General features: G+C 44.6%; 1 protein-coding gene across 1 annotated transcript in view; it reads left to right on the forward strand.

Annotated features, from left to right (window-relative positions):
• The window catches only part of LOC124003046 (nidogen-1-like), a 74092-nt gene that overhangs the window by 44311 nt on the left and 2062 nt on the right, over positions 1–27719 (forward strand). Inside the window, exons 9-18 of the mRNA XM_046311032.1 lie at positions 1479–1616; positions 2484–2612; positions 2971–3114; positions 18528–18656; positions 21087–21323; positions 22710–22882; positions 23996–24122; positions 26049–26220; positions 26498–26655; positions 26996–27119. Of these exons, the coding sequence (XP_046166988.1) occupies positions 1479–1616; positions 2484–2612; positions 2971–3114; positions 18528–18656; positions 21087–21323; positions 22710–22882; positions 23996–24122; positions 26049–26220; positions 26498–26655; positions 26996–27119 (1531 nt within the window). The remainder of the gene's footprint in view (positions 1–1478; positions 1617–2483; positions 2613–2970; positions 3115–18527; positions 18657–21086; positions 21324–22709; positions 22883–23995; positions 24123–26048; positions 26221–26497; positions 26656–26995; positions 27120–27719) is intronic.

The raw sequence follows: 27719 nt of genomic DNA on the forward strand, positions 1-27719 counted from the left end.
ATGACAATGGAAATTCAAAAACAAGTGCATGAGAACCAGGAGGAAACTCCATAAGAGAATCGGACGTAACTCCGTATCAAGGGGACTTTATTCATTTTATGAATAAGTCCGAAAGCCACGCACTGTACATTAATTAGCTAACCCTTTACGGGCAGATAGATTGTAACACGGCAAATGTTTGGTTTAGCTCATTTCAATAGACTAGACGGGGACAAGGACATATGTGAAGCCCATCTGATGATAATGACGACTGTTCAATTTATTGAACGGAGCGGAGTGTTGGATCTCTAAAAAGTCCACATATGTAGCTAAAGGATTACATTTAAACTTGCACTTGCATTCAGTAGCATCTATGAATCGCAATATGATTATGAAACATATTGACGTCAAACGGGAATTTTTCCCAACAGATTCCTCTGTCTCTACTCGTACGTGTGTCTTCTTTAGACATCTGGGGGATGTTGTTACCACTCATTTGTTGTCTCAATGGACCATCGTATTACATACATTTTGCTTCAAGAGCGTTTGAATTCCTGACTATACACAGTATGGAATGTCGAGCCAAATGAATAGTAATTATCTGTAGTGTAACATTATCCGTAGGTAAACCAAAAACCTAGTGTTGTTGTATTTCCTCAGCTGGCCTTTCTAAGACACCCAAATCCTTGACAGGGTAAAGGTTAGCGGATAAGGTAAACAAGGGGCTGTGCTTTAGTTCACACAAGGTTATTTACTGCAGGTAGGAGGTGTAAGAAGAAGGGGAGAGGGGGGGGGGGGTAAAGAAACCGGGAGAGGGGTAAAGGTACATAGGGGATGGCCGGGGGTGGCGATCAGGGGGCCGGGGGTAGGTTATGCAAGCAAACTTGACTCAGCTGGAGTTTATTGGCAAAAGTGGAACATCTGTGCCGAGTTTCCTGTGAAGACGCAATGGGGTCTGGAGGAGCAGGGACTTCAAACGTGCACCCCCTCCCCAATAAGCAGCTGTCTGATAAGCAGTCGGCGCATCTAACAGCCAGGAGAGGTGTCTTACATGCCTGTGTGTACAAAACTGAGACGTGTATGTGTGTTTGATGTCACTACATCTTGTCCAGCTATTCCACAGCGTAAGCCATTTCCAACAATAACTAACGTGTGGGTTACTGGGAATCGATTCATTTCAGGTTGTAGTACTTATACTGTGGCTTTTCAGACTGAAGTATCCAAAGACTGAAGTAAATCCAAAGTAGAACTCCCCTGATCCCTTGTTTTACAAAATCCATCATCTGAAAACAGCCACACAAAAGCCTTACTGAAGGACTATATGTAGCCTATAAGTGAATTACAACCAATTAGTCCATTCCATGTTTACTGCAACTATTTCACTTAAATTCTAGCTATAACATCAGAACGATCCCTGAACTAGGCATTGATGGCATCACCCACTAACACGGAACCCACTGCTACCCCTCAAGAGAACAGACTTTTGTTTTGATTGACAGGTGGCCCACCAGAGCAGAACCCATGTTTCACCGGCAGACACGGCTGCGACACCAACGCCGCCTGCAGACCCGGAGAAGGTGTCCAGTTCACCTGCAAGTGTTCCACTGGTTTCACTGGGGACGGACGTCAATGCTATGGTAGGGGCCCTGCACACAATACATATCAGCTTAAACCTACACCAGCTGATGCATAAGGGACATGGGGGAATAGTCTTGAAGTTTGGGTTATACTTTTTTTAACCTATTTACCTGGTAATTAATTAAAGAATGCATGGTAATAACTTTATTACATTGTTATTATCTAATAAACTTATCGGTTTCATGGGGCTTCTTTGAACTAAAGACTACTTGGCACCATTTAGTGGTGATTCCTTAAATTTCCTTAAATGATTTCAATAGCAAAGCATACCAATTGTAGCAATCTTTTTTAGTAAATACTAGCTGCAATAGGACTAAAAGTGAAGTTGCCCGAGATATTGATCTTCGGTCAGTTTAGCAATTTTCCCACTGAGGATTGGGGTGAAAACAGCTCATTACATTTCATTTGACTGATCTTCATAAAATAGGTAATATTGGTAAGATGGCATCTTCATAGCAGTGGTCATGATATTACATTTAGCTTATTGTGTACTTTCTAAAAACTCAGACGCTTTACATCAGTAAAGGGCAAGACCGCACAAAGAGAGAAACAAGTATTACAGGACTGAGAGACTGTAGCACAGGAAAACAAGCAATGTCATCAGGAATACCCCATCACTAATAATTCATATTATTAATATACTGTAATGTACAGTATATTGCTACATAAACTACAAATGACACAAATGATCACATTAAATCATGTATTACAAATATGCAATGAAATAATGTAAGTATTATTATGGCTGGTGATATGACTTGCGGTAAACATGAATCTGGTGCAACAGAATTGCCCTCGGGACAAATAAAGTTGTTTTGAATTGGATTGAGTTAAGTTGAATTGATTTGAATGTGCTCATTTTGTAGACATTGACGAGTGCAGAGAGACACCCGAGATCTGTGGTTCTCACGCCATATGCAACAACCAACCGGGAACATTCCGCTGTGAGTGTGTGGACGGTTTCCAGTTCGCCAGCAATGGCAAGACCTGTGTCGGTATGTAGTGCTGAAAAAGTGTGTTTGCAGCTGTGTTGGTCTTTGCTTGCATGGCCCCCAAAATAACTGCTGTAGTTCACACAAGTTAATACACACTTAAATATACTAACCTTTTACAGATTTTTTCATAGCATCTATATTCATCTTCAGCTCCAATTTAAGAGTTTCTATGCCATATCAGTCTATTAATCTGTTGTTTTCATTAGTTACTCTGTTGTTTTCATCAAACCGTCTACAGAAACTTTCTCACATTTGCTACTCATTTTTATGGTTTTAGTTTAATCAAACTAATGATTCAGGGGATTTCTGTCTCCACCAAGTCTAAAATCTGCCTCCCTTTCCCCCCTATCCCTTGTAGAAGTGGACCGTCCCATAGACCACTGCCAGAGGGGTACCAATAACTGCGACATCCCAGAGCGGGCACGCTGTAGCTACACGGGGGCATCCGCCTATATTTGCTCCTGTCTGTCCGGATTCGTGGGTGATGGTCATACTTGCCAGGGTAGGGTGACACTTAAACAGTTGTGTGTGTGTGTTTGAGGGTGCATGTTTAATTATTCTTGTGGGGACAAGAAACCCAAAAAGAAAAATTGGACCAACTGGGGACATTTTGTTGGTCCTCACAAGGTTAAATGCTATTTCTAGGGGGTTTAGGGTTAAGGTTAGTGTTAGGATTAGGAGCTAGGGTTAGTTTTAGGGTTAGGAGCTAGGGTTAGGAGCTAGGGTTAGAGTTAGAGTACGGGTTAAGTTTAGGGTTAGGGGTTAGGGAAAATAGGATTTTGAATGGGACTGAATTGTGTGTCCCCACAAGGTTAGCTGTACAAGTGTGTGTTTGCTGTGTTTGCGTCCGTACTGTGTGTGTGCGTGCTTGGTGGCAGCCTGTTTTCTGAGGTTGAAGCACTGTTTTTTTTTACTAATACTAAACACTAAATGATTCATTTGACTTAAATGATCTGAACTCACTCACGGGGACAATATTTATTTGTCATTAGGTCTTAACCCTTTTTAAAATGTTTTATTTGTTATTAGGGGGCAGATCAGCTTTAATATTGCAGGTAGATTGTAGCTTCCATCAATGTAATTGTCTGCATCATTTCCAATCCCCAATATATATTTTTGTAAATATATGTACAGTACAAGTCAAACGTTTGGACACCTAATCATTCAAGGGTTTTTCTTTATTTTGACTATTTTCTACAATGTAGAATAATAGTGAAGACATCAAAACTATGAAATAAGACATATGGAATCACTTAGTAACAAAAAAAGTGTTCAACAAATAAAACAACTTTTTTTTATTGGAGATTCTTCGAAGTATCGACCCTTTGCCTATCAGGTATCAAGGTAAGACCCAGATGCAGACCGTGTCGAAGTAACAATGTTTACTACAGCAACAGCGGCATCGGAACAGGACAGCAGGCAGGCTCAGGTCTGGCAGAGGTCGGTAATCCAGAGGTGGGGCAAAGGTACAGGCAGGCAGGCAGGCAGGCTCCCCCAGGCAGGCAGGCAGGCTCAGGGGCAGGCAGAGTGGTCAGGTGGGTGGGTACAGGGTCAGGACAGGCAAGGGTCAAAAACCAGGAAGACGAGAAAAGAGAGACTGGGGAATTGCAGGAGCTGACACAAAAACTCTGGTTGGCTTGACAAACAAGGCGAACTGGCAACAGACGAACCGAGAACACCTGTATAAATACACAGGTGATAATGGGGAAGGGGGTAGAGACAATCACAAAGACAGGTGAAACAGATCAGGGTGTGACATTGCCTTGATGACAGCTTTGCACACTTTTGGTATTCTTGGTATTAAGCTCAGGTCTACCCTGTTTTCATCCTTGAGATGTTTCTACAACTTGTTTGGAGTTTACCTGTGATAAATTCAATTGATCAGGGAGGTGGTCAGGGAGGTGACCAAGAACCCGATGGTCACGCTGACAGGGCTCCGGAATTCCTCTTTGGAGATGGGAGAATCTTCCAGAAGGACAACCATCTCTGCAGCACTCCACCAATCAGGCCTTTATGGTAGAGTGGCCAGATGGAAGCCACTCCTCCGTAAAGGACACATGGCAGCCTGCTTGGAACTTTCCAAAAGGCACCTAAAGACTCTCAGAAACAAGATTCTCTGGTCTGATGAAACCAAGATTGAACGATTTGGCCTGAATGTCAAGCGTCACGTCTGGAGGACACCTGGCAACATCCCTATGGTGAAGCTTGGTGGTGGCAGAGTCATGCTGTGGGGATGTTTTTCAGGGGCAGGGACTGGGAGACTAGTCAGGATCGAGGGAAAGATGTTTTTCAGGGGCAGGGACTGGGAAACTGTCCTTAAGTGGCCCAGCCAGAGCCCGGACTTGAACCCGATCAAACATCTTTGGAGAGACCTGAAAATAGCTGTGCAGCAACACTCCCTATCCAGCTCTGAGAGCTTGAGAGGATTTGCAGAGAGGAATGGGAGAAACCCGCCAAATACAAGTGTGCCAAGCTTGTAGCTTTGTACCCAAGAAGACTTGAGGCTGTAATCGCTGCCAAAGGTGCTTCAGCACAGTACTGAGTAAAGGGTCTGAATTCTTATGTACATTTGATATTTTAGTTTTTTAGTTTTGACAAATTTGTAAACATTTCTAAAAACCTGTTTCACTTTGTCATCAGATTGATGAGGGAAATATCTATGCACTCCATTTAAGAATAAGGCTGTAAAGTAATAATGTGGAAAAAGTAAAGGGGTCGGTATACTTTCCGAATGCACTGTATGGACAGTACCAAAATAAATGATCTAATGACTGTCTCTTCCCAGCAAAATCTGCAGAGCTGGGAAGGTTGAATCACCCATATACAGTTGAAGCCGGAAGTTTGCATACACCTTAGGCAAATGCATTTAAACTCAGTTTTTCACAATTCCTGACATTTAATCCTAGTAATAATTTCCTGTTTTAGGTAAGTTAGGATCACCACTTTATTTGAAGAATGTGACATGTCATGAAGGTTGAGATCATTTTTATTTAAGCTTTTATTTCTTTCATCACATTCCCAGTGGGTCAGATGTTTACATACACAATTAGTATTTGGTAGCATTGCCTTTAAATTGTTTAACTGGGTCAAACATTTCAGGTAGCCTTACACAAGCTTCCCACAAGCTTGTTGGGTCAATTTTGGCCCATTCCTCCTGACAGAGCTGGTGGAACTGAGTCAGGTTTGTAGGCCTCCTTGCTCGCACACGCTTTTTCAGTTTTGCCCACAAATGTTCTGTAGGATTGAGGTCAGGACTTTGTGATGGCCACTCCAATAACTTGATTTTGTTGTCCAACCATTTTGCCATAACTTTGGAAGTATGCTTGGGGTCATTGTCCATTTGGAAGACCCATTTGCGACCAAGCTTTAACTTCCTGACTGATGTCTTGAGAATTTACTTCAATATATCCACATAATTTTCCTCCCTCATGATGCCATCTATTTTGTGAAGTGCACCAGTCCCTCCTGCAGAAAAGCACCCCCACAACATGATGCTGCCACCCCCGTGATTCATGGTTGGGATGGTGTTCTTCGGCTTGCAAGCCTCCCCCTTTTTCCTCCAAACAAAACGATGGTCATTATGGCCAAACAGTTCTATTTTGTTTCATCAGACCAGAGGACATTTCTCCATAAAGTAAGATCTTTGTCCCCGTGTGTAGTTGCAAACCGTAGTCTGACTCTTTTTTATGGCAGTTTTGGAGCAGTGGCTTCTTCATTGCTGAGCGGCACTTTTCACACCAATGTACGTTCATCTCTAGGAGACAGAGCAGTATCTCCTTCCTGAGTGGTATGACGGTTGCGTGGTCCCATGGTGTTTATACTATTGTTTGTACAGATGAATGTGGTACCTTCACACGTTTGGAAATTGCTCCCAAGGATGAACCAAACTTGTGGAGGTCTACAATTTTTTTTCTGAGGACTTGGCTGATTTCTTTTGATTTTGTCATGATGTCAAGCAAAGAGGCACTGAGTTTGAAGGTAGGCCTTGAAATACATCCACAGGTACACCTCCAATTGACTCAAATGATGTCAATTAGCCTATCAGAAGCTTCTAAAGCCAGTCATCATTTTCTGGAATTTTCCAAGCTGTTTAAAGGCACAGTCAAGTAAGTGTGTGTAAACTTCTGACCCACTGGAATTGTGATACTGTGAATTATAAGTGAAATAATCTGTCTGTAAACAGTTGTTAGACACATTACTTGTGTCATGCACAAAGTAGATGTCCTAACCGACTTGCCAAAATGATAGGTTGTTAACAAGAAATTTGTGGAGTGGTTGAAAAACGAGTTTTAATGACTCCAACCTAAGTGTATGTGAACTTCCGACTTCAACTGTAACGACGTTCGTCTGTTGAATGAAGAGAGTCAGACCGAAATGCAGCGTGTAGGTTACTCATGACTTTAATGAATGAAAACGGTACATGAAATAACTGAAATACGAAAACAACAAACGAAACGAAACTAATTACAGCCTATCTGGTGACTACTACACAGAGACAGGAACAAACACCCACAAAATACAACGCGAACTCAGGCTACCTAAATACGGTTCCCAATCAGAGACAACGAAAAGCACCTGACTCCGATTGAGAATCGCCTCAGGCAGCCAAGCCTATACAACACCCCTAATTAGCCGCGATCCCAAATAATACAAACCCCAATACGAAAAACAACATAAAACCATGTCACACCCTGGCTTACCCAAACATATAACAAAACACAAAATACAATGACCAAGGCGTGACATCGACTGTATATAACATTCTATTGGTTTCAAGAATATTGTACAATAATTAAAATTGAAATATTCTAAGTTTTGAATCTGGCTAATAACGGTCCTCTAAGTACAGTATATAAAAAAAAATGTTTGGTGTACCTCCACTGTTATGCCATCCAGCCCTGGAGTTTTCCCAGACCTAAACACTTGAATTGCATCAAGAAGTTTTTCCTCTGTAATTTAGCCTTCACATGAGTATGTCTGTACAACTGTTTATTTTACTTTATTAATAGAAAATTAATCCATACAGGTGAATTTGGTTAGTGGATATGAAGGAGACTGAGACAAAAATATGCTTAAAGTACTTTATTTCCTCTTTCAAAATATAGTTTGGTGAATCATGGGTGACTGTCATTTGTGACAAGTTTCAGTAAATAATTTTTGGCAGCATGTTGAAGATTAAAAATGATTTGGTGCAATTTTCTCCATATTCCACACAGTTCGCTTAATTTTTTAATAATATATTACACACAATCTTTCTTGAACAAGTTCCTCCATTACCTTTTGCTTTTCTTCTAACTTATTCTGAGCCTCTATGGTTAAGTTTTTATTGCTATCTATCTGTTCTGTTAGTCCTTCCATTTCCTTTGTTAATATGGACTCTCTTGACTGAAATTGCTTTTGAGTACTGAATTTCATGGCCCCTAAAGGCACAATTAAAAGTGTCCCATACAATAAGGAGATCTGCTGTACCTATGTTATGTCTGAAAAAGTCAGTTATAAATTATTCTGTCCTAGTTAAAAACAAGTTATCATCCCATAGGCTTTGATTACATTTCCAATATCCTCGCACACGTGTAAATTCTGTAAGAGTAATATAAATGCCAATTATTTGATGGTCTGACTGCATTCTGTCCCCTATAAGCACTTTTAAAACTTTTGGTGCCAGAGAGAATGACATAAGAAAGTAGTCAAGACGACGAGCTTGATTGAGCCTCCGCCATGTATATCTCACTCGGTCAGGATTTTTACTCCTCCATATATCCAATAGTTCCAATATATCCATGACATTCTTGATTTCCTTAAGGGTGATAGTTTGAAGTGTGATTTCTTTTACTGTCTTTAGAGGTATTTAAAACCTTATTATAATCTCCCACCATAATAGTCTTGTATTGCTTGTAGGGTTGATCAATTATATATATATTTTCAAAGAAGCGTGGATCATCATTGTCTGGAGTTAATGAGCTATATCAGTTTATGGTTCAATAACATATTTAAAATCATCCATGTACCTAGAGGATCTGTTTGAACAATTTGCACTGTCATGTTTGTCATTTATTATCATGTCTTGTCCCTGTGCTCCCCATTCTATTCGTTTCCCTCTGCTGGTCTTATTAGGTTCTTTCCCTCTTTCTATCCCTCTCTCTCCCCCTCCCTCTCTCACTCTCTCGCTCTCTCTTCTCTCTATCGTTCCGTTCCTGCTCCCAGCTGTTCCTATTCCCCTAATCATCATTTAGTCTTCCCACACCTGTTCCCGATCCTTTCCCCTGATTAGAGTCCCTATTTCTTCCTTTGTGTTCCGTCCCTGTCCTGTCGGTTCCTTGTTTAGAATTCACCGTGCTGTGATTGTGTATCGCCCTGTCCTGTCGTGTTCTTGCCTTCATCAGATGCTGCGTGTGAGCAGGTGTCTCTGTCAGCTACGGCCTGCGCCTACCCGAAGCGACCTGCAGTCTGTGGCCGCTTCTCCTGTTATTCCCCTCTACAGACTAGAGGATTTCTGTTATTCCCTGTTTGGACATTTCCTGTTAAGGATTCAGGATTTGTCGTTTTCTGTTTGGACTTGAATAAACTCTGTTTCTGTTAAGTCGCTTTTGGGTCCTCTTTCACCTGCATGACAGAAGGAACCGACCAAGGAATGGACCCAGCGACTTCAGACGCTCGTTACACTGCCGTCGAGATCCAAGGAGCCATGCTCGGCAGACACGAGCAGGAATTGTCTGCTGCTCGCCATGCCGTGGAGAACCTGGCCGCTCAGGTTTCCGACCTCTCTGGACAGTTCCAGAGTCTACGTCTCGTGCCACCTGTTACTTCCTGGCCTGCCGAGCCTCCAGAACCTAGGGTTAATAACCCACCTTGCTACTCCGGGCAGCCCACTGAGTGCCGCTCCTTTCTCACGCAGTGTGAGATTGTGTTCTCTCTCCAACCCAACACATACTCTAGAGAGAGAGCTCGGGTTGCTTACGTCATTTCACTCCTTACTGGCCGGGCTCGAGAATGGGGCACAGCTATCTGGGAGGCAAGGGCTGATTGCTCTAACAAGTTCCAGAACTTTAAAGAGGAGATGATTCGGGTTTTTGACCGTTCAGTTTTTGGTGGGGAGGCTTCTAGGGCCCTGGCTTCCTTATGCCAAGGTGAACGGTCCATAACGGATTATTCTATTGAGTTTCGCACTCTTGCTGCCTCTAGTGAGTGGAACGAGCCGGCGCTGCTCGCTCGTTTTCTGGAGGGACTCCACGCAGTGGTTAAGGATGAGATTCTCTCCCGGGAGGTTCCTTCAGATGTGGACTCTTTGATTGCTCTCGCCATCCGCATAGAACGACGGGTAGATCTTCGTCACCGGGCTCGTGGAAGAGAGCTCGCATCAACGGTGTTTCCCTGCTCCGCATCGCAACCATCTCCCTCCTCTGGCTTTGAGACTGAGCCCATGCAGCTGGGAGGGATTCGCATCTCGACTAAGGAGAGGGAACGGAGGATCACCAACCGCCTGTGCCTCTATTGCGGAGTAGCTGGACATTTTGTTAATTCATGTCCAGTAAAGCCAGAGCTCATCTGTAAGCGGAGGGCTACAGGTGAGCGCAACTACTCAAGTCTCTCCATCAAAATCCTGTACTACTTTGTCGGTCCATCTACGCTGGACCGGTTCGGGTGCTACATGTAGTGCCTTGATAGACTCTGGGGCTGAGGGTTGTTTCATGGACGAAGCATGGGTTCGGAAACATGACATTCCTTTCAGAGAGTTAGAGAAGCCTACGCCCATGTTCGCCTTAGATGGTAGTCATCTTCCCAGTATCAGATTTGAGACACTACCTTTAACCCTCACAGTATCTGGTAACCACAGTGAGACTATTTCTTTTTTGATTTTCCGTTCACCGTTTACACCTGTTGTTTTGGGTCATCCCTGGCTAGTATGTCATAATCCTTCTATTAATTGGTCTAGTAATTCTATCCTATCCTGGAACGTTTCTTGTCATGTGAAGTGTTTAATGTCTGCCATCCCTCCCGTTTCTTCTGTCCCTACTTCTCAGGAGGAACCTGGCGATTTGACAGGAGTGCCGGAGGAATATCATGATCTGCGCACGGTCTTCAGTCGGTCCCGAGCCAACTCCCTTCCTCCTCACCGGTCGTATGATTGTAGTATTGATCTCCTTCCGGGGACCACTCCTCCTCGAGGTAGACTATACTCTCTGTCGGCTCCCGAACGTAAGGCTCTCGAGGATTATTTGTCTGTGTCTCTTGACGCCGGTACCATAGTGCCTTCTTCCTCTCCGGCCGGGGCGGGGTTCTTTTTGTTAAGAAGAAGGACGGTACTCTGCGCCCCTGCGTGGATTATCGAGGGCTGAATGACATAACGGTTAAGAATCGTTATCCGCTTCCCCTTATGTCATCAGCCTTCGAGATTCTGCAGGGAGCCAGGTGCTTTACTAAGTTGGACCTTCGTAACGCTTACCATCTCGTGCGCATCAGAGAGGGGGACGAGTGGAAAACGGCATTTAACACTCCGTTAGGGCATTTTGAGTACCGGGTTCTGCCGTTCGGTCTCGCCAATGCGCCAGCTGTTTTTCAGGCATTAGTTAATGATGTTCTGAGAGACATGCTGAACATCTTTGTTTTTGTCTATCTTGACGATATCCTGATTTTTTCTCCGTCACTCGAGATTCATGTTCAGCACGTTCGACGTGTTCTACAGCGCCTTTTAGAGAATTGTCTCTACGTAAAGGCTGAGAAGTGCTCTTTTCATGTCTCCTCCGTTACTTTTCTCGGTTCCGTTATTTCCGCTGAAGGCATTCAGATGGATTCCGCTAAGGTCCAAGCTGTCAGTGATTGGCCCGTTCCAAGGTCACGTGTCGAGTTGCAGCGCTTTTTAGGTTTCGCTAATTTCTATCGGCGTTTCATTCGTAATTTCGGTCAAGTTGCTGCCCCTCTCACAGCTCTTACTTCTGTCAAGACGTGTTTTAAGTGGTCCGGTTCCGCCCAGGGAGCTTTTGATCTTCTAAAAGAACGTTTTACGTCCGCTCCTATCCTCGTTACTCCTGACGTCACTAGACAATTCATTGTCGAGGTTGACGCTTCAGAGGTAGGCGTGGGAGCCATTCTATCCCAGCGCTTCCAGTCTGACGATAAGGTTCATCCTTGCGCTTATTTTTCTCATCGCCTGTCGCCATCTGAGCGCAACTATGATGTGGGTAACCGTGAACTGCTCGCCATCCGCTTAGCCCTAGGCGAATGGCGACAGTGGTTGGAGGGGGCGACCGTTCCTTTTGTCGTTTGGACAGACCATAAGAACCTTGAGTACATCCGTTCTGCCAAACGACTTAATGCCCGTCAAGCTCGTTGGGCGTTGTTTTTCGCTCGTTTCGAGTTTGTGATTTCTTACCGTCCGGGTAGCAAGAACACCAAGCCTGATGCCTTATCCCGTCTGTTTAGTTCTTCTGTGGCTTCTACTGATCCCGAGGGGATTCTTCCTTATGGGCGTGTTGTCGGGTTAACAGTCTGGGGAATTGAAAGACAGGTTAAGCAAGCACTCACGCACACTGCGTCGCCGCGCGCTTGTCCTAGTAACCTCCTTTTCGTTCCTGTTTCCACTCGTCTGGCTGTTCTTCAGTGGGCTCACTCTGCCAAGTTAGCTGGTCATCCCGGTGTTCGAGGCACTCTTGCGTCTATTCGCCAGCGCTTTTGGTGGCCGACTCAGGAGCGTGACACGCGCCGTTTCGTGGCTGCTTGTTCGGACTGCGCGCAGACTAAGTCGGGTAACTCTCCTCCTGCCGGTCGTCTCAGACCGCTCCCCATTCCTTCTCGACCATGGTCTCACATCGCCTTAGACTTCATTACCGGTCTGCCTTTGTCTGCGGGGAAGACTGTGATTCTTACGGTTGTCGATAGGTTCTCTAAGGCGGCACATTTCATTCCCCTCGCTAAACTTCCTTCCGCTAAGGAGACGGCACAAATCATTATTGAGAATGTATTCAGAATTCATGGCCTCCCGTTAGACGCCGTTTCAGACAGAGGCCCGCAATTCACGTCACAGTTTTGGAGGGAGTTCTGTCGTTTGATTGGTGCGTCCGTCAGTCTCTCTTCCGGGTTTCATCCCCAGTCTAACGGTCAAGCAGAGAGGGCCAATCAGACGATTGGTCGCATACTACGCAGCCTTTCTTTCAGAAACCCTGCGTCTTGGGCAGAACAGCTCCCCTGGGCAGAATACGCTCACAATTCGCTTCCTTCGTCTGCTACCGGGTTATCTCCGTTTCAGAGTAGTCTGGGTTACCAGCCTCCTCTGTTCTCATCCCAGCTTGCCGAGTCCAGCGTTCCCTCCGCTCAAGCGTTTGTCCAACGTTGTGAGCGCACCTGGAGGAGGGTGAGGTCTGCACTTTGCCGTTACAGGGCACAGACGGTGAGAGCCGCCAATAAACGCAGGATTAAGAGTCCAAGGTATTGTTGCGGCCAGAGAGTGTGGCTTTCCACTCGCAACCTTCCTCTTACGACAGCTTCTCGTAAGTTGACTCCGCGGTTCATTGGTCCGTTCCGTGTCTCCCAGGTCGTCAATCCTGTCGCTGTGCGACTGCTTCTTCCGCGACATCTTCGTCGCGTCCATCCTGTCTTCCATGTCTCCTGTGTTAAGCCCTTTCTTCGCACCCCGTTCGTCTTCCCTCCCCCCCTCCCGTCCTTGTCGAGAGCGCACCTATTTACAAGGTACATAAGATCATGGACATGCGTTCTCGGGGACGGGGTCACCAATACTTAGTGGATTGGGAGGGTTACGGTCCTGAGGAGAGGAGTTGGGTTCCGTCTCGGGACGTGCTGGACCGTTCACTCATCGATGATTTCCTCCGTTGCCGCCAGGATTCCTCCTCGAGTGCGCCAGGAGGCGCTCGGTGAGTGGGGGTACTGTCATGTTTGTCATTTATTATCATGTCTTGTCCCTGTGCTCCCCATTCTATTCGTTTCCCTCTGCTGGTCTTATTAGGTTCTTTCCCTCTTTCTATCCCTCTCTCTCCCCCTCCCTCTCTCACTCTCTCGCTCTCTCTTCTCTCTATCGTTCCGTTCCTGCTCCCAGCTGTTCCTATTCCCCTAATCATCATTTAGTCTTCCCACACCTGTTCCCGATCCTTTCCCCTGATTAGAGTCCCTATTTCTTCCTTTGTGTTCCGTCCCTGTCCTGTCGGTTCCTTGTTTAGAATTCACCGTGCTGTGATTGTGTATCGCCCTGTCCTGTCGTGTTCTTGCCTTCATCAGATGCTGCGTGTGAGCAGGTGTCTCTGTCAGCTACGGCCTGCGCCTACCCGAAGCGACCTGCAGTCTGTGGCCGCTTCTCCTGTTATTCCCCTCTACAGACTAGAGGATTTCTGTTATTCCCTGTTTGGACATTTCCTGTTAAGGATTCAGGATTTGTCGTTTTCTGTTTGGACTTGAATAAACTCTGTTTCTGTTAAGTCGCTTTTGGGTCCTCTTTCACCTGCATGACATGCACATTCGGATCAAAATTACTGTTAATTAATATCATCACCCTTTTAAATTTCTTTGCCCATGGGTGAAATATATTTTGCCGCCCCAGTCCTTTTTCCACACAACTTCATCTGAAATTGAATGAGTTTCCTGTAAACACTAGATATTAGATTCCATCTGATTATGTCTTATTATTATCTGTTACACCATTACCATTATAACTGGCAATTCTTATTTCACAATTTACCATAATGAGATACAAGTTTCAAATCTAAACTCAGCAAAAAATGAAACGTCCCCTTTTCAGGAACCTGTCTTTCAAAGATAATTCGTAAAAATCCAAGTAACTTCACAGATCTTCATTGTAAAGGGTTTAAACACTGTTTCCCATGCTTGTTCAATGAACCATAAACAATTAATGTACATGCACCTGTGGATGGTCGTTAAGAAACTAACAGCTTACAGACGGTAGGCAATTAAGGTCGCAGTTATGAAAACTTAGGACACTAAAGAGGCCAGGGCAATAAATTGCAATGTCCATACTGTGAGACGTCTAAGACAGCGCTACAGGGAGACAGGAGAGACAACTGATCGCCCTCGCAGTGGCAGACCACGTGTAACAACACCTGCAGGACAGGTACATGATGGCAACAACAACTGCCCAAGTTATACCAGGAACGCACAATCCCTCCATCAGTGCTCAGACTGTCCGCAACAGGTTGGGAGAGGCTGGACTGAGGGCTTGTAAGCCTGTTGTAAGGCAGGCTGTAACGTGACAAAATGTGGAAAAAGTCGTTGGACCAGATAGGACTGTCAAAAACTGCTCTTCACTGATGAGTCACGGTTTTGTCTCACCACTGGTGATGGTCGGATTTGCGTTTATCGAGGTGGAGGGTCCATCATGGTCTGGGGTGGTGTGTCACAGCATCATCAGACTGAGCTTGTTGTCATTGCAGGCATTCTCAACGCTGTGCGTTACAGGGAAGACATCCTCCTCCCTCATGTGGTACCCTTCCTGCAGGCTCATCCTGACATGACCCTCCAGCATGACATTGCCACCAGCCATCCTGCTCATTCTGTGCATGATTTTCTGCAAGACAGAAATGTCAGTGTTCTGCCATGGCCAGCGAAGAGCCCGGATCTCAATCCCATTGAGCACGTCTGGGACCTGTTGGATCGGAGGGTGAGGGCTAGGGCCATTACCCCCAGAAATGTCCTGGAACTTTCAGGTCCCTTGGTGGAAGAGTGGGGTAACATCTCAAAGCAAGGACGGGCAAATCTGGTGCAGTCTATGAGGAGGAGATGCACTGCTGTACTTAATGCAGCTGGTGGCCACTCCAGATACTGACTGTTAAGTTTGCTGAAAATATACACAGTTGACAGTGAGAGGACATTTTTTAAATTTATCATAAAATAATATATCATTTAGTTTATTTATCATAATATACAGTGCCTTGCAAAAGTATTCGGCCCCCTTGAACTTTGCGACCTTTTGCCACATTTCAGGCTTCAAACATAAAGATATAAAACTGTATTTTTTTGTGAAGAATCAACAACAAGTGGGACACAATCATGAAGTGGAACGACATTTATTGGATATTTCAAACTTTTTTAACAAATCAAAAACTGAAAAATTGGGCGTGCAAAATTATTCAGCCCCTTTACTTTCAGTGCAGCAAACTCTCTCCAGAAGTTCAGTGAGGATCTCTGAATGATCCAATGTTGACCTAAATGACTAATGATGATAAATACAATCCACCTGTGTGTAATCAAGTCTCCGTATAAATGCACCTGCACTGTGATAGTCTCAGAGGTCTGTTAAAAGCGCAGAGAGCATCATGAAGAACAAGGAACACACCAGGCAGGTCCGAGATACTGTTGTGAAGAAGTTTAAAGCCAGATTTGGGTACAAAAAGATTTCCCAAGCTTTAAACATCCCAAGGAGCACTGTGCAAGCGATAATATTGAAATGGAAGGAGTATCAGACCACTGCAAATCTACCAAGACCTGGCCGTCCCTCTAAACTTTCAGCTCATACAAGGAGAAGACTGATCAGAGATGCAGCCAAGAGGCCCATGATCACTCTGGACGAACTGCAGAGATCTACAGCTGAGGTGGGAGACTCTGTTCATAGGACAACAATCAGTCATATATTGCACAAATCTGGCCTTTATGGAAGAGTGGCAAGAAGAAAGCCATTTCTTAAAGTTATCCATAAAAAGTGGCGTTTAAAGTTTGCCACAAGCCACCTGGGAGACACACCAAACATGTGGAAGAAGGTGCTCTGGTCAGATGAAACAAAAATTGAACTTTTTGGCAACAATGCAAAACGTTATGTTTGGCGTAAAAGCAACACAGCTCCTCACCCTGAACACACCATCCCCACTGTCAAACATGGTGGTGGCAGCATCATGGTTTGGGCCTGCTTTTCTTCAGCAGGGACAGGGAAGATGGTTAAAATTGATGGGAAGATGGATGGAGCCAAATACAGGACCATTCTGGAAGAAAACCTGATGGAGTCTGAAAAGACCTGAGACTGGGACGGAGATTTGTCTTCCAACAAGACAATGATCCAAAACATAAAGCAAAATCTACAATGGAATGGTTCAAAAATAAACATATCCAGGTGTTAGAATGGCCAAGTCAAAGTCCAGACCTGAATCCAATCGAGAATCTGTGGAAAGAACTGAAAACTGCTGTTCACAAATTCTCTCCATCCAACCTCACTGAGCTCGAGCTGTTTTGCAAGGAGGAATGGGAAAAAAATTCAGTCTCTCGATGTGCAAAACTGATAGAGACATACCCCAAGCGACTTACAGCTGTAATCGCAGCAAAAGGTAGCGCTACAAAGTATTAACTTAAGGGGCCTGAATAATTTTGCACGCCCAATTTTTCCGTTTTTGATTTGTTAAAAAAGTTTGAAATATCCAATAAATGTCGTTCCACTTCATGATTATGTCCCACTTGTTGTTGATTCTTCACAAAAAAATACAGTTTTATATCTTCATGTTTGAAGCCTGAAATGTGGCAAAAGGTCGCAAAGTTCAAGGGGGCCGAATACTTTTGAATACTTTCGCAAGCACTGTATGTGTGTAAACATACAGACCGTATGTGTTAAAAAGTACCATAATGATTGAGTGTCCATAGCTATACCATGATATTTGCATTGCTACTAAGTAAACCTCCAATTGTTTCCCCACTATTCCACCCAATAAAACCCCCTCCCTGTCCCAAAATGGGTTTTCATCCCAGTGACCGGCAGACCACCCCCGTCACCCCGGATCCCAGGGACCCCGAGAGACCGGGACCCATCCTTCGAAAAGAACAGACAGTGCCACCGACAGAACAGGCATGCAAAATTGAGCAAAAATCAGGAGATTTGATTAACTTGGTCAAGTCCTAGGTGATGGAGATCAAATATACCCCCTTCCCCTGAAAACACACACTCGCTGGTCTCCAATTGTGGCCATTTCCCCAAGCATCTCTGTGCAGTCAGACCTTTGATTATTTGTACCACCAGGTCCACAATAATATGCCCCCTCTCTGATTGTCCGAGTGTGACCCCCCCTCCATGAGTTACTGCAGATGTGTCTCGACTTGCATTTGTAGCCCTTGTCTAGTTACTAGGCCACATTAGAATATTATACGTTACTGTCCATCATGCAAAATAAAGTTGTCTTTTGCTTTTATTGGATCCCCCAGACACCACAGAAACACACAAACCCTTCATCTTAAAAAAAACAGTCCATTTCTTCTCTCTAAACTCTCCACTGGGTCTCTCTACGTTGGACCCTCTGAGTCCTTCTCGTTGTAATACACCCACACTGAGGCCCCTGCGAGAGGAAATGTGTCCACCTGGACAGGAAATGCAAACAACCCGGCCCTACAGCTGGGGAGCCCATTGATCATGCGTTTTATTCATCCATCCATCCCTGTATTTCTTATTGTCCCTCGTCCAATGCAAATGGCCCACCACCAAACGAAAGCAGTAGGAATTTCCATATGTCCTTGTGGAATTTGTGGATTTGTAGAACTCCTTTTTCATTTGTTGACCGTAGATTAGACTTTAGAGGTTGAGGTAGTGAGCTGAGTGTGTTGCATCCAAGTTGCATCCAAAGAATGGTATCCCTGACCTTATCGAACGCTAAGCTTCAACACGTGTACAAAGTACTTTAGTTATGCAGATACAATGTTTTATTGACTGTACTTTTCTAAAGAATGATGTTTCTTTCCCCATCTTACACCATTACATAACACAGTATGTGACATGCCATGAATGTATGTTTCACATTTAGATACTTTATATAGTAGTGCAATACCAAATACTTTTTGTATTTCCATAGCAGGATTCAATATTCACATTCCAATTGACTGTGTATATTTCAGCTGTATATTACAATATTTTGAAACCTTATTTTCAGTTGAATTTAGCATCTGTGTCCTTATTGTTTCTCATTGACTGTTGTTCCTCACACACAGACATTGACGAGTGCGAGCAAGGTCGCTGTCACCAGGACGCCGTCTGTTATAACGCTCAGGGCTCCTTCACCTGTCAGTGCCGCCCTGGTTTCCATGGTGATGGCTTCCGGTGTGCCCCTGGCTCCCCAGGTAGGTAACCCCTGTGCTTTTTGGTGTAAATAAATCCCCTTTTCAAACCCCAAGTTGTGTGAGAGGAGGTCTTCTCAGGGTCATGGTCATTTGGAACCAAACAGAAGTTTGATCCCCGGTCAAGTCATACCAATGACTCTAAAAATGGGTGAATCTGCAGTTCAAACACAAAGTTGTCACCCGGCCAGTGCTTTGGTAAACAGCTACGGGATGGGGCTGGAGAAATGTAACCATTCTCAAGTGTATAGATGGAGCAATGGATGCAAGAACTGACCATCCATGACATCAAAATGATAGTTTTAACCATGTTTTAAAGCGATACATGGTTATTGATGTGCAGATTGGCCCTTTAAGGAAATGGACAGGGGGTGTACACTAAGCTGCCTCATGCTGCAGAAACAGGATATAGGCTCCTACCCTATGGCCATTTTTGTCTCAGACAAGGCTACTGATAATTATACGTTAAACAGCAGCCAGAGGCAGTATAGTCCAAAATGTGCAAGGGAAGTCAAGAGACCTGCATTCAGAAGGAACCTCTAAATTGTATGGCTATGTCCGGAAGTATCTAAATAGTGTACATTGCATGGGTATAGCTCGAGCTCTCGTCAGAAATCTTTCTTCCCCTCAAAACATTAGGATTTGCGTAGTTTTACTTTTCTGTCTTAGTGCCAACAGCTGGAACATGTGAAGCTCCTAACAGTTTAGTTTGGTTTAGAGGGAGGGGGAGGGGGAGAGGGGGCCGGGGGAGAGGGGGCCGGGGGAGAGGGGGAGGGGGAGAGGGGGCCGGGGGAGCAAGACACATTTGTTATCAAAGGATAATATACCAGAGACAAACTGTTTATATTGAAAGTCCACACAAGCCATAGTGGACTAAACAGTATATACAGTGCATTTTATTAATGGAGGTCTGTTCGCGAAGTTAAACAAGTCTATCAGTGTTGCGTCATCGCCTGGCACGCTCCCAGCATGGCAGAACGTGGATTGAGGCGAAGGCCGGAACAGTGTGTACTTCAACAAGACTGATATAAGACTATATGAGACTGCTAAAATATGGAACTGTTGGGAGGATGGATGAAGGGTGTGTGTGCGTGTGCTTCGGGGTTCTGAAACTCACTCTGAACTGAGTGTCTGTTGGTTTCTGGTGTGCCTCGACCACATGTCCCCCTCTTACCTCCCCCTGAATGACATTTTAAAGGTTGACATTTGACACTGTGCATCCTTCCTGTGCGGGGATGGGTATAACAACACACAGATGTTATGTAGGGAGGATAAAGGAATGGAAAGGGAGGTTGGTGTTGATACATAACATACGATCCCCGTTAGGAAAGACCAACATAGCTGCTCATTCTCCATACAAATAGGGCCAAAGGCCTGGAACATGTCACAAGGATGTGCTGGAATAGAGCCAATGGTCCCACACTCCCGAATACAGACTCCTGAGCTGCGTCCCTAATGGCCTATATAGTGCAATACTTTTGGCCAGGGCCAATAGTCCAATTTAGTTGAACATACAAAGTAAAGATGCCCTGGAGTTACAAACAGGAATTTAACCGTTTAATAAACAACAACAACTGCACCTATGGACGTCCATTTTCTCTTTGATTCAACCCACCACTGTATATCTGGGAATATAGGGTATGTGTATTCAAGTGTTCCATTATTTTTCTATAGGCTGGCCTTGGGTGTTTGTGAGTTGGCATCTTTCTCAGATGTTACCTCTTTGTTCAAGTCCAATCCAGGTGTCAACTGCATGTATGTACTCCACCACCCTAATTATACCTCCTTCTCCTCTGCCTCCAGCTTTGTCATATTTTGTACAAGCCTTCTGCAAAGGGGATTCATTTTGTCCTCCTTTGTATGAACTTATACTTGTAGTAAACACTGTAGTGTCTGGACCCTGTGAGAGTTGCCCTGGTTGTCTTCCGCTCGTCTCGACGGTTGACGACCGTCTGACAAAAACTGTTAACTGTTTCCATCGTTGTGACTAGTTGTCTTTGTGTGGTGGCGTTTGTTGATTGTTGCGGCCAGACGTTGTGCATAGCGCAGATTGTATGTTCCTGGCTGTTTGAGATTGTTATGACTAGTCTGTGGTTAACCAGACAGATACCCTGGGGATGAGACACTGTATTCCAGATGTCACCGTGTCCCCTATGTCAGATTTACAGGACTGCAAAAATATTCTACATTGAATCATATGCTCATCGGCTCTCTCCTTATTCCATGTTTTCCATATTAGTAGTAGTTTTGAACTGCCATGTGCCAGGTAGTACAGTAAGGCAATTATATTTAAACCAAAGCTATATAGCGCTTTAAAAAGAAAGCAATTTCTTTAAAAACCTTTCTAAAAGACATGTAGGATCATTTTTATTTTCTTAATTTCCTCTATTTCTTGTATTACTTCTCTCATGTCATCTTTCTGTTTCATTCCAGAGCTTGAGAAGACGCAGTGCGAGCGAGACAGAGAAAGCATCCAGGTCTCTTCCGACACAGGCTCGTTTTCCTTCTTCCGCCCACGCCCCGCTGTCAGTCAGTACGTTCCTACCTGCGACCAGCATGGTGCCTACGAGCCCACCCAGTGCCACGGTAGCATTGGGCAGTGCTGGTGTGTGGACGGCAATGGTCAGGAGGTCCCCAACACTAGAACTGGCCCCGGCCAAAGACCTTTGTGTGAGTTACTGCCTCAAAAGGTGGTTGGGGCCGATTTGGTCATCCTTGGCTTGTACCTTTAATATTCATATTCAACATATTCATCCATTCATAGCACTCATGTCTATTCCATTACACTCGACATTTGTACCCGTTTGCTGAATAAACATACAGTAGGAACCCACTGGGCACGTACTGGTTGAATAAACATACAGTAGGAACCCACTGGGCACGTACTGGTTGAATAAACATACAGTAGGAACCCACTGGGCACGTACTGGTTGAATAAACATACAGTAGGAACCCACTGGGCACGTACTGGTTGAATTAACATACAGTAGGAACCCACTGGGCACGTACTGGTTGAATAAACATACAGTAGGAACCCACTGGGCACGTACTGGTTGAATTAACATACAGTAGGAACCCACTGGGCACGTACTGATTGAATAAACATACAGTAGGAACCCACTGGGCACGTACTGGTTGAATAAACATACAGTAGGAACCCACTGGGCACGTACTGGTTGAATTAACATACAGTAGGAACCCACTGGGCACGTACTGGTTGAATAAACATACAGTAGGAACCCACTGGGCACATACTGGTTGAATTAACATACAGTAGGAACCCACTGGGCACATACTGGTTGAATTAACATACAGTAGGAACCCACTGGGCACGTACTGGTTGAATAAACATACAGTAGGAACCCACTGGGCACGTACTGGTTGAATTAACATACAGTAGGAACCCACTGGGCACGTACTGGTTGAATAAACATACAGTAGGAACCCACTGGGCACGTACTGGTTGAATAAACATACAGTAGGAACCCACTGGGCACGTACTGGTTGAATTAACATACAGTAGGAACCCACTGGGCACGTACTGGTTGAATAAACATACAGTAGGAACCCACTGGGCACGTACTGGTTGAATTAACATACAGTAGGAACCCACTGGGCACATACTGGTTGAATTAACATACAGCAGGAACCCTCTGGGCACATACTGGTTGAATAAACATACAGTAGGAACCCACTGGGCACATACTGGTTGAATAAACATACAGTAGGAACCCACTGGGCACGTACTGGTTGAATTAACATACAGTAGGAACCCACTGGGCACATACTGGTTGAATTAACATTGTTTCCAGGTCATTTCAACAAAAAAATATATGTGATCACATTAAATCAACGTGAAAAACTGATTGGATTTTCAAAAAGTAATCAAAGTAAAGTAACTTTTAACCTAAATTCAATGGCATGGTTGAATGTTTTGTTGATTTCGCATTTAAATCAGGTTAGTTGAAAACTCAATCGAATATAAACCAAAACTAGATGTTGATAGGGCGTCTGTGTCCAGTGGGAAATGTAACTTCAGTTGTCCTTCCTTGACAGGTATTGACCAAGGAGTGATTCCTCCCCCGATCGGACCCACCACCAGGCCGGATGTCTCTCCTGTGGCCCCAGGGACCCACCTGCTGTTTGCCCAGAGCGGGAAGATCGAGCACATCCCTCTGGACGGATACAGCATGAACAAAGGGGAGGCCAAAGCCCTGCTGCACCTGCCTGTGAGGCTCCACGTTGACGCACCTCAACTCACCTCACATTATCTCAGTCAGACAGTCAGATAGCTACTCATTCAGTCAAGCACTGCACATCACTCGCTAAAAGCACTGTGGGAAGTGACTTATTGACTCACAAACGTTAACTCGCTCACTCTCTTCCCGAGTGAGAGATTCACTCAGTCAATAAGTCACTCCTCTGTAAGCGCCGGTGTAACCGATGTGAAATGGCTAGCTAGTTAGCAGTGGTGCTTCGTGGGTGACTGTTGTCTGTGTGCAGAGGGTCCCGGGTAGGGGCGAGGGGACGGACTAAAGTTATACTGTTACACCGGCATACCACACTTTGTTAAGATGGCCGCTCACCAGATGGCCAGAGCTGTCTTCTCAGACCCCCAGTCTTAGGTTGAATGAAAAGAGGGGGTTTTGCTAACCTCTTGCTCGCATATCAGATGTTTCCTTTAACCGGACTGAGAGTGCGTTGATGGGTGTTGTGGGTCCACGCACCCACTCTCTGTAATGTCCCAAATGCCATTTGAACAATCTCCCGATTGTGTGAGTCAACCATCCATACTCGTCCTCAGGCTTTTCATCTTTCTTCTCACTGGCGTGGAATGGTCTGGCAGAACGTGTAACTGGACATACAGAGGGATTCTTCCCCATAAAAGCTTCAATTGTTTGGCGAGCCGCATTCTGCCATTTTGAAATGTAATGTAACATTATGTACTTCAATATGTCATTTGGTTGAACCCCATCTGTGAAATGAATGGGTTGAGATATTATCACTGTTAAAGTAGTTCCTGTTCTGCTTGCAATGCAAATGTGACAGTCTAGTTAAACAATTTTTTACATAATAAATTGTTCTCTTGCTGTGAACAGAGGCTCTATTGAGTGTGTGTGACATCCTATATTCTGACACTTGCATGGTTTCCAATTAGCAGTTAAGAAGGGAAAAAAGAAGGGCATTTTATTTGTATTAGTGCCAGGCCAGCTACACACGCTACTACGGTGCAAAGTGCATCGGATGAGTGGTCTTTTCAATGTGACAATGTGTTTGTATCTGTCCCGATCTAAATAAACCATTAATCAATAAAACCCTCTGTCTTTATGTGTTGCTCCCAGGACAGAGTGGTGATCGCCGTGGCCTACGACTGTGTGGAGAAGATGGTGTACTGGACGGACATCACTGGGCCCTCCATCAGCAAGGCCAGCCTGGAAGGAGGAGACATAATTTCTCTCGTCACAACAGGTGAGCAGTACACAGGTCTCAGGCCAGTCTGGAGAGAAGAGACACCATCTCTCTTGTCACAACAGGTGAGCAGTACACAGGTCTCAGGTCAGCCTGGAGGAAGGAGACACCGTCTTTCTCATCACAATAGGTGAGCTGTTCACAGGTCTGAGGTCAGCCTGTAGGGAGGAGAAACCATCTCTCTCGTCACAACAGCTTTAGTACACAGGTCTCAGGCCAGTCTGGAGGGAGGAGACACATTCTCTCGTCACAACAGGTGAGCGGTACACTGGTCTGAGATCATTTCAAACCTAGCTAGCATGGTCCATGAAATGCATCAAGAATGGTAATAGTTAACGTTTCATTTATCATGTTTTGTTTCTCTTAATTTCTCTTTATAAAGGCTTTACATGTGGGTATAATGAGTAAACAAAAACACATCGGCGATCTGTCTATCCATCAAAAGTTACATTCATTTCATCTTTTGACATGTGTGAAACAACACGGACAAATGGCAGATTGCCATCCATTGTCTTGGTGGTCTTTCAATGTTCACTATATATCCAAAAGTATGTGGACACCCATTCAAATTAGTGGATTCGGCTATTTCTGCCACACCCTTTGCTGACAGGTGTATAAAATCGAGCACACGGCCAAGTAATCTCCATTCACAAACATTGGCAGTGGAATGACCTTATAGAAGAGCTCAGTGACTTTCAATGTGGCACCGTTATAGGATGCCACCATTCCAACAAGTACGTTTGTCAAATTTCTGCCCTGCTAGAGCTGCCCCGGTCAGCTCTAGTAGCAATAACGGCTCAGCCGCAAAGTGGTAGGCCACACAAGCTCACAGAACAGGACTGCCGAGTGCTGAAGCACATAGCACGTAACACTCACTAGTGAGTTCCAAACTGCCTCTGGAAGCAACGTCTTCACAAGAACTGTTCGTCGGGAGCTTCATGAAATGGGTTTCCATGGCCAAGCAGATGCACACAAGCCTAAGATCACCATGCGCAATGCCAAGCGTCGACTGGATTGGTGTAAAGCTCTCCGCCATTGGACTCTGGAGCAGTGGAAACGTGTTTTCTGGAGTGATGAATCACGCTTTTCACCATCTGGCAGTCCGACGGACAAATACCTGTCCGAATGCATAGTGCCCACTGTAAAGTTTGGTGGAGGAGGAATAATGGTCTGGGGCTATTTTTCATGGTTCGGGCTAGGCCCCTTAGTTCCAGTGAAGGGAAATCTTAACGCTACAGGATACAATGACATGCTAGATAATTCTGTGCTTCCAACTTTGTGGCAACAGTTTGGGGAAGGCCCTTTCCTGTTTCAGCATGACAATGCCTCCATACACAGAGCAAGAGCAAAAATTATATGTTGAGATCTGTGTGGAAGACTGGCCTGACACAGAGCCCTGACCTCAACCCCATCGAACATCTTTGGGATGAATTGGACCACTGACTGAGCCAGCTCTAATTGCCCAACATCAGTGCCCGACCTTACTAATGCTCTTGTGGCTGAATGGAAGCAAGTCTCTGCAGCAATGTTCCAAAATCTAGTGGATAGCCTTCCCAGAAGAGTGGAGGCTTTATAGCAGCAAAGGAGGGACCAGCACCATATTAATGCCCATGATTTTGGAATGAGATGTTCAACAAGCAGGTGTCCACATACTTTTGACAATGTCGTGTCCCCCAGGGATGGAAATATTGCTTGCCTAAGGATAGTATTTTTTTCCCTGGGCTTGTAGAAAATATGACCAACTAGCTTGCTGTCTATTGAAATGTTCTCTTCTGAAAGATTTTGGACCCGGGCTTGTAGGAATTGCAGTACTACCCCAGCTGGCCAGTGACCCAACTCCTTAAATTCCATCCCTGATGACTCCCATAGAAAATCAGCAGTTTGTCTGATCTAGGCATAATAATGTCCTCCTCCTCTCTTCCTTAGACCTGGAGAGTCCAGAGGGTTTGGCTATCGACCACCTGGCCCGGCTAATGTTCTGGACGGACTCCATGAAGGACAGGATTGAGGTGGCCAAACTGGACGGAAGCCAGCGCCTTGTCCTCTTCGACACCGACCTGGTCAACCCTCGGGCCATCGTCGCTGACCCCTCCTATGGGTACGTGTTTTTGGACAATGTCTGAGTGATTCCTTTGATGAAAATGTGATTAAATAAGCAGTTAGTTCTTTGTGCTGAAGATATATTATCATTAACCGCTAAGGCCTGGAATGATTTCGCTAGCGAATCTGGCAGGTTAGCCGTTTCATGATTTCGATAGCATAATGTAGGTTGACAACACAAATCACCAGTGCTGTGTTCCTTTTAAAGCTGTTGGTTTAAAAATATGGTTCTAAGCATCGTGCCAGGAACATGTTTTCTCTGGCTTGTTGTCCAGACGACTCTACTGGGCAGACTGGAATAGAGACGGGCCCAAAATCGAGATGTCTAACATGGACGGAACCGACCGGACAGTCTTGGTTAAGGACGACCTGGGGCTGCCCAACGGCCTGACATACGACCCTGAGAGCCAGCAGCTGTGCTGGGCCGATGCTGGTAAGAGGCTATGCTAAACATAACACTATCGATGCTGGTAAGAAGTTACGAAAAACATGCTAACACTATCTGTAAAAAGCTATGCTAAAGGTGCTTACACTATTGATGTTGGTGAGAAGGTATGCTAAAAATGCTAACACTAGTGGTGCTGGTAATAAACTATGCTAAACATGCTAACCCTATCGTTTCTGGTAAAGACGCTACACTAAACATGCTATGTAGCAATCCATGGGAAAATCCCACTCTACTGAGGCAGTTCAGATGACTTAGTTAGTTGAAGCATGGTGCTAGCAACAGGGATGTTGGTTTGACTGCTGCATGTTTTCTTTTACCTTTACAGGTACTCGTAAGGTACAGTGTATGGACCCCAACGGTAGGAACCGTATGACTATTGTGGAGGGGATTCAGTATCCTTTCGCCATCGTATCCCATGGGAGGAACCTTTACTACACTGACTGGAGAAGGTATGATCACCTGGGTCCGGTTTCCCAAAAGCATCTTAAGGCTATGTTCATTGTTTGAACTTTCGTAGGAGCATCATTAAATCTCCAAGCTGTTTCCTAAAACTATTATTACTAAAGTTGCACTTGAAAATGCTTGTTATTTACTGACTGCCCTTCTTTAGATTCTCCTACTATACACATAACATCTCTGCTATACATAGAGACAGATAGGCCTAAACATCTTTATTCTGTGTGACTGACGATAACTGCAGAACGAAGTTGACTACAAATACAAAGTCGCCAATGCCTTTGCAATTGTTACAAACAAGCAAAGGATTCAAAGATGCTTCAACTTTAAAACAGAGATGACTGCATTCAAATATAAATACTGTAGGTCTAGACCTATAAGCTACATATCCCTATATATTTAAATCATATAAAAATCAATTCCATGATCAATAATTTGAGTTCTAATTTGCTAATTGTCAGTTGTCAAAAGAGTAAGAGCCTTCAAAAGAATGATAGTAGACTTCATAGTTATGAGTACGAGGTGTTTTTTCATAGCCATTTGAAACAGTACTGTTTATTTAAAAACGCAAGTGTCTCATAAATGTCTTAAGT

Source organism: Oncorhynchus gorbuscha, linkage group LG18 (assembly GCF_021184085.1).
Source record: "Oncorhynchus gorbuscha isolate QuinsamMale2020 ecotype Even-year linkage group LG18, OgorEven_v1.0, whole genome shotgun sequence".
NCBI lineage: Eukaryota > Metazoa > Chordata > Actinopteri > Salmoniformes > Salmonidae > Oncorhynchus > Oncorhynchus gorbuscha.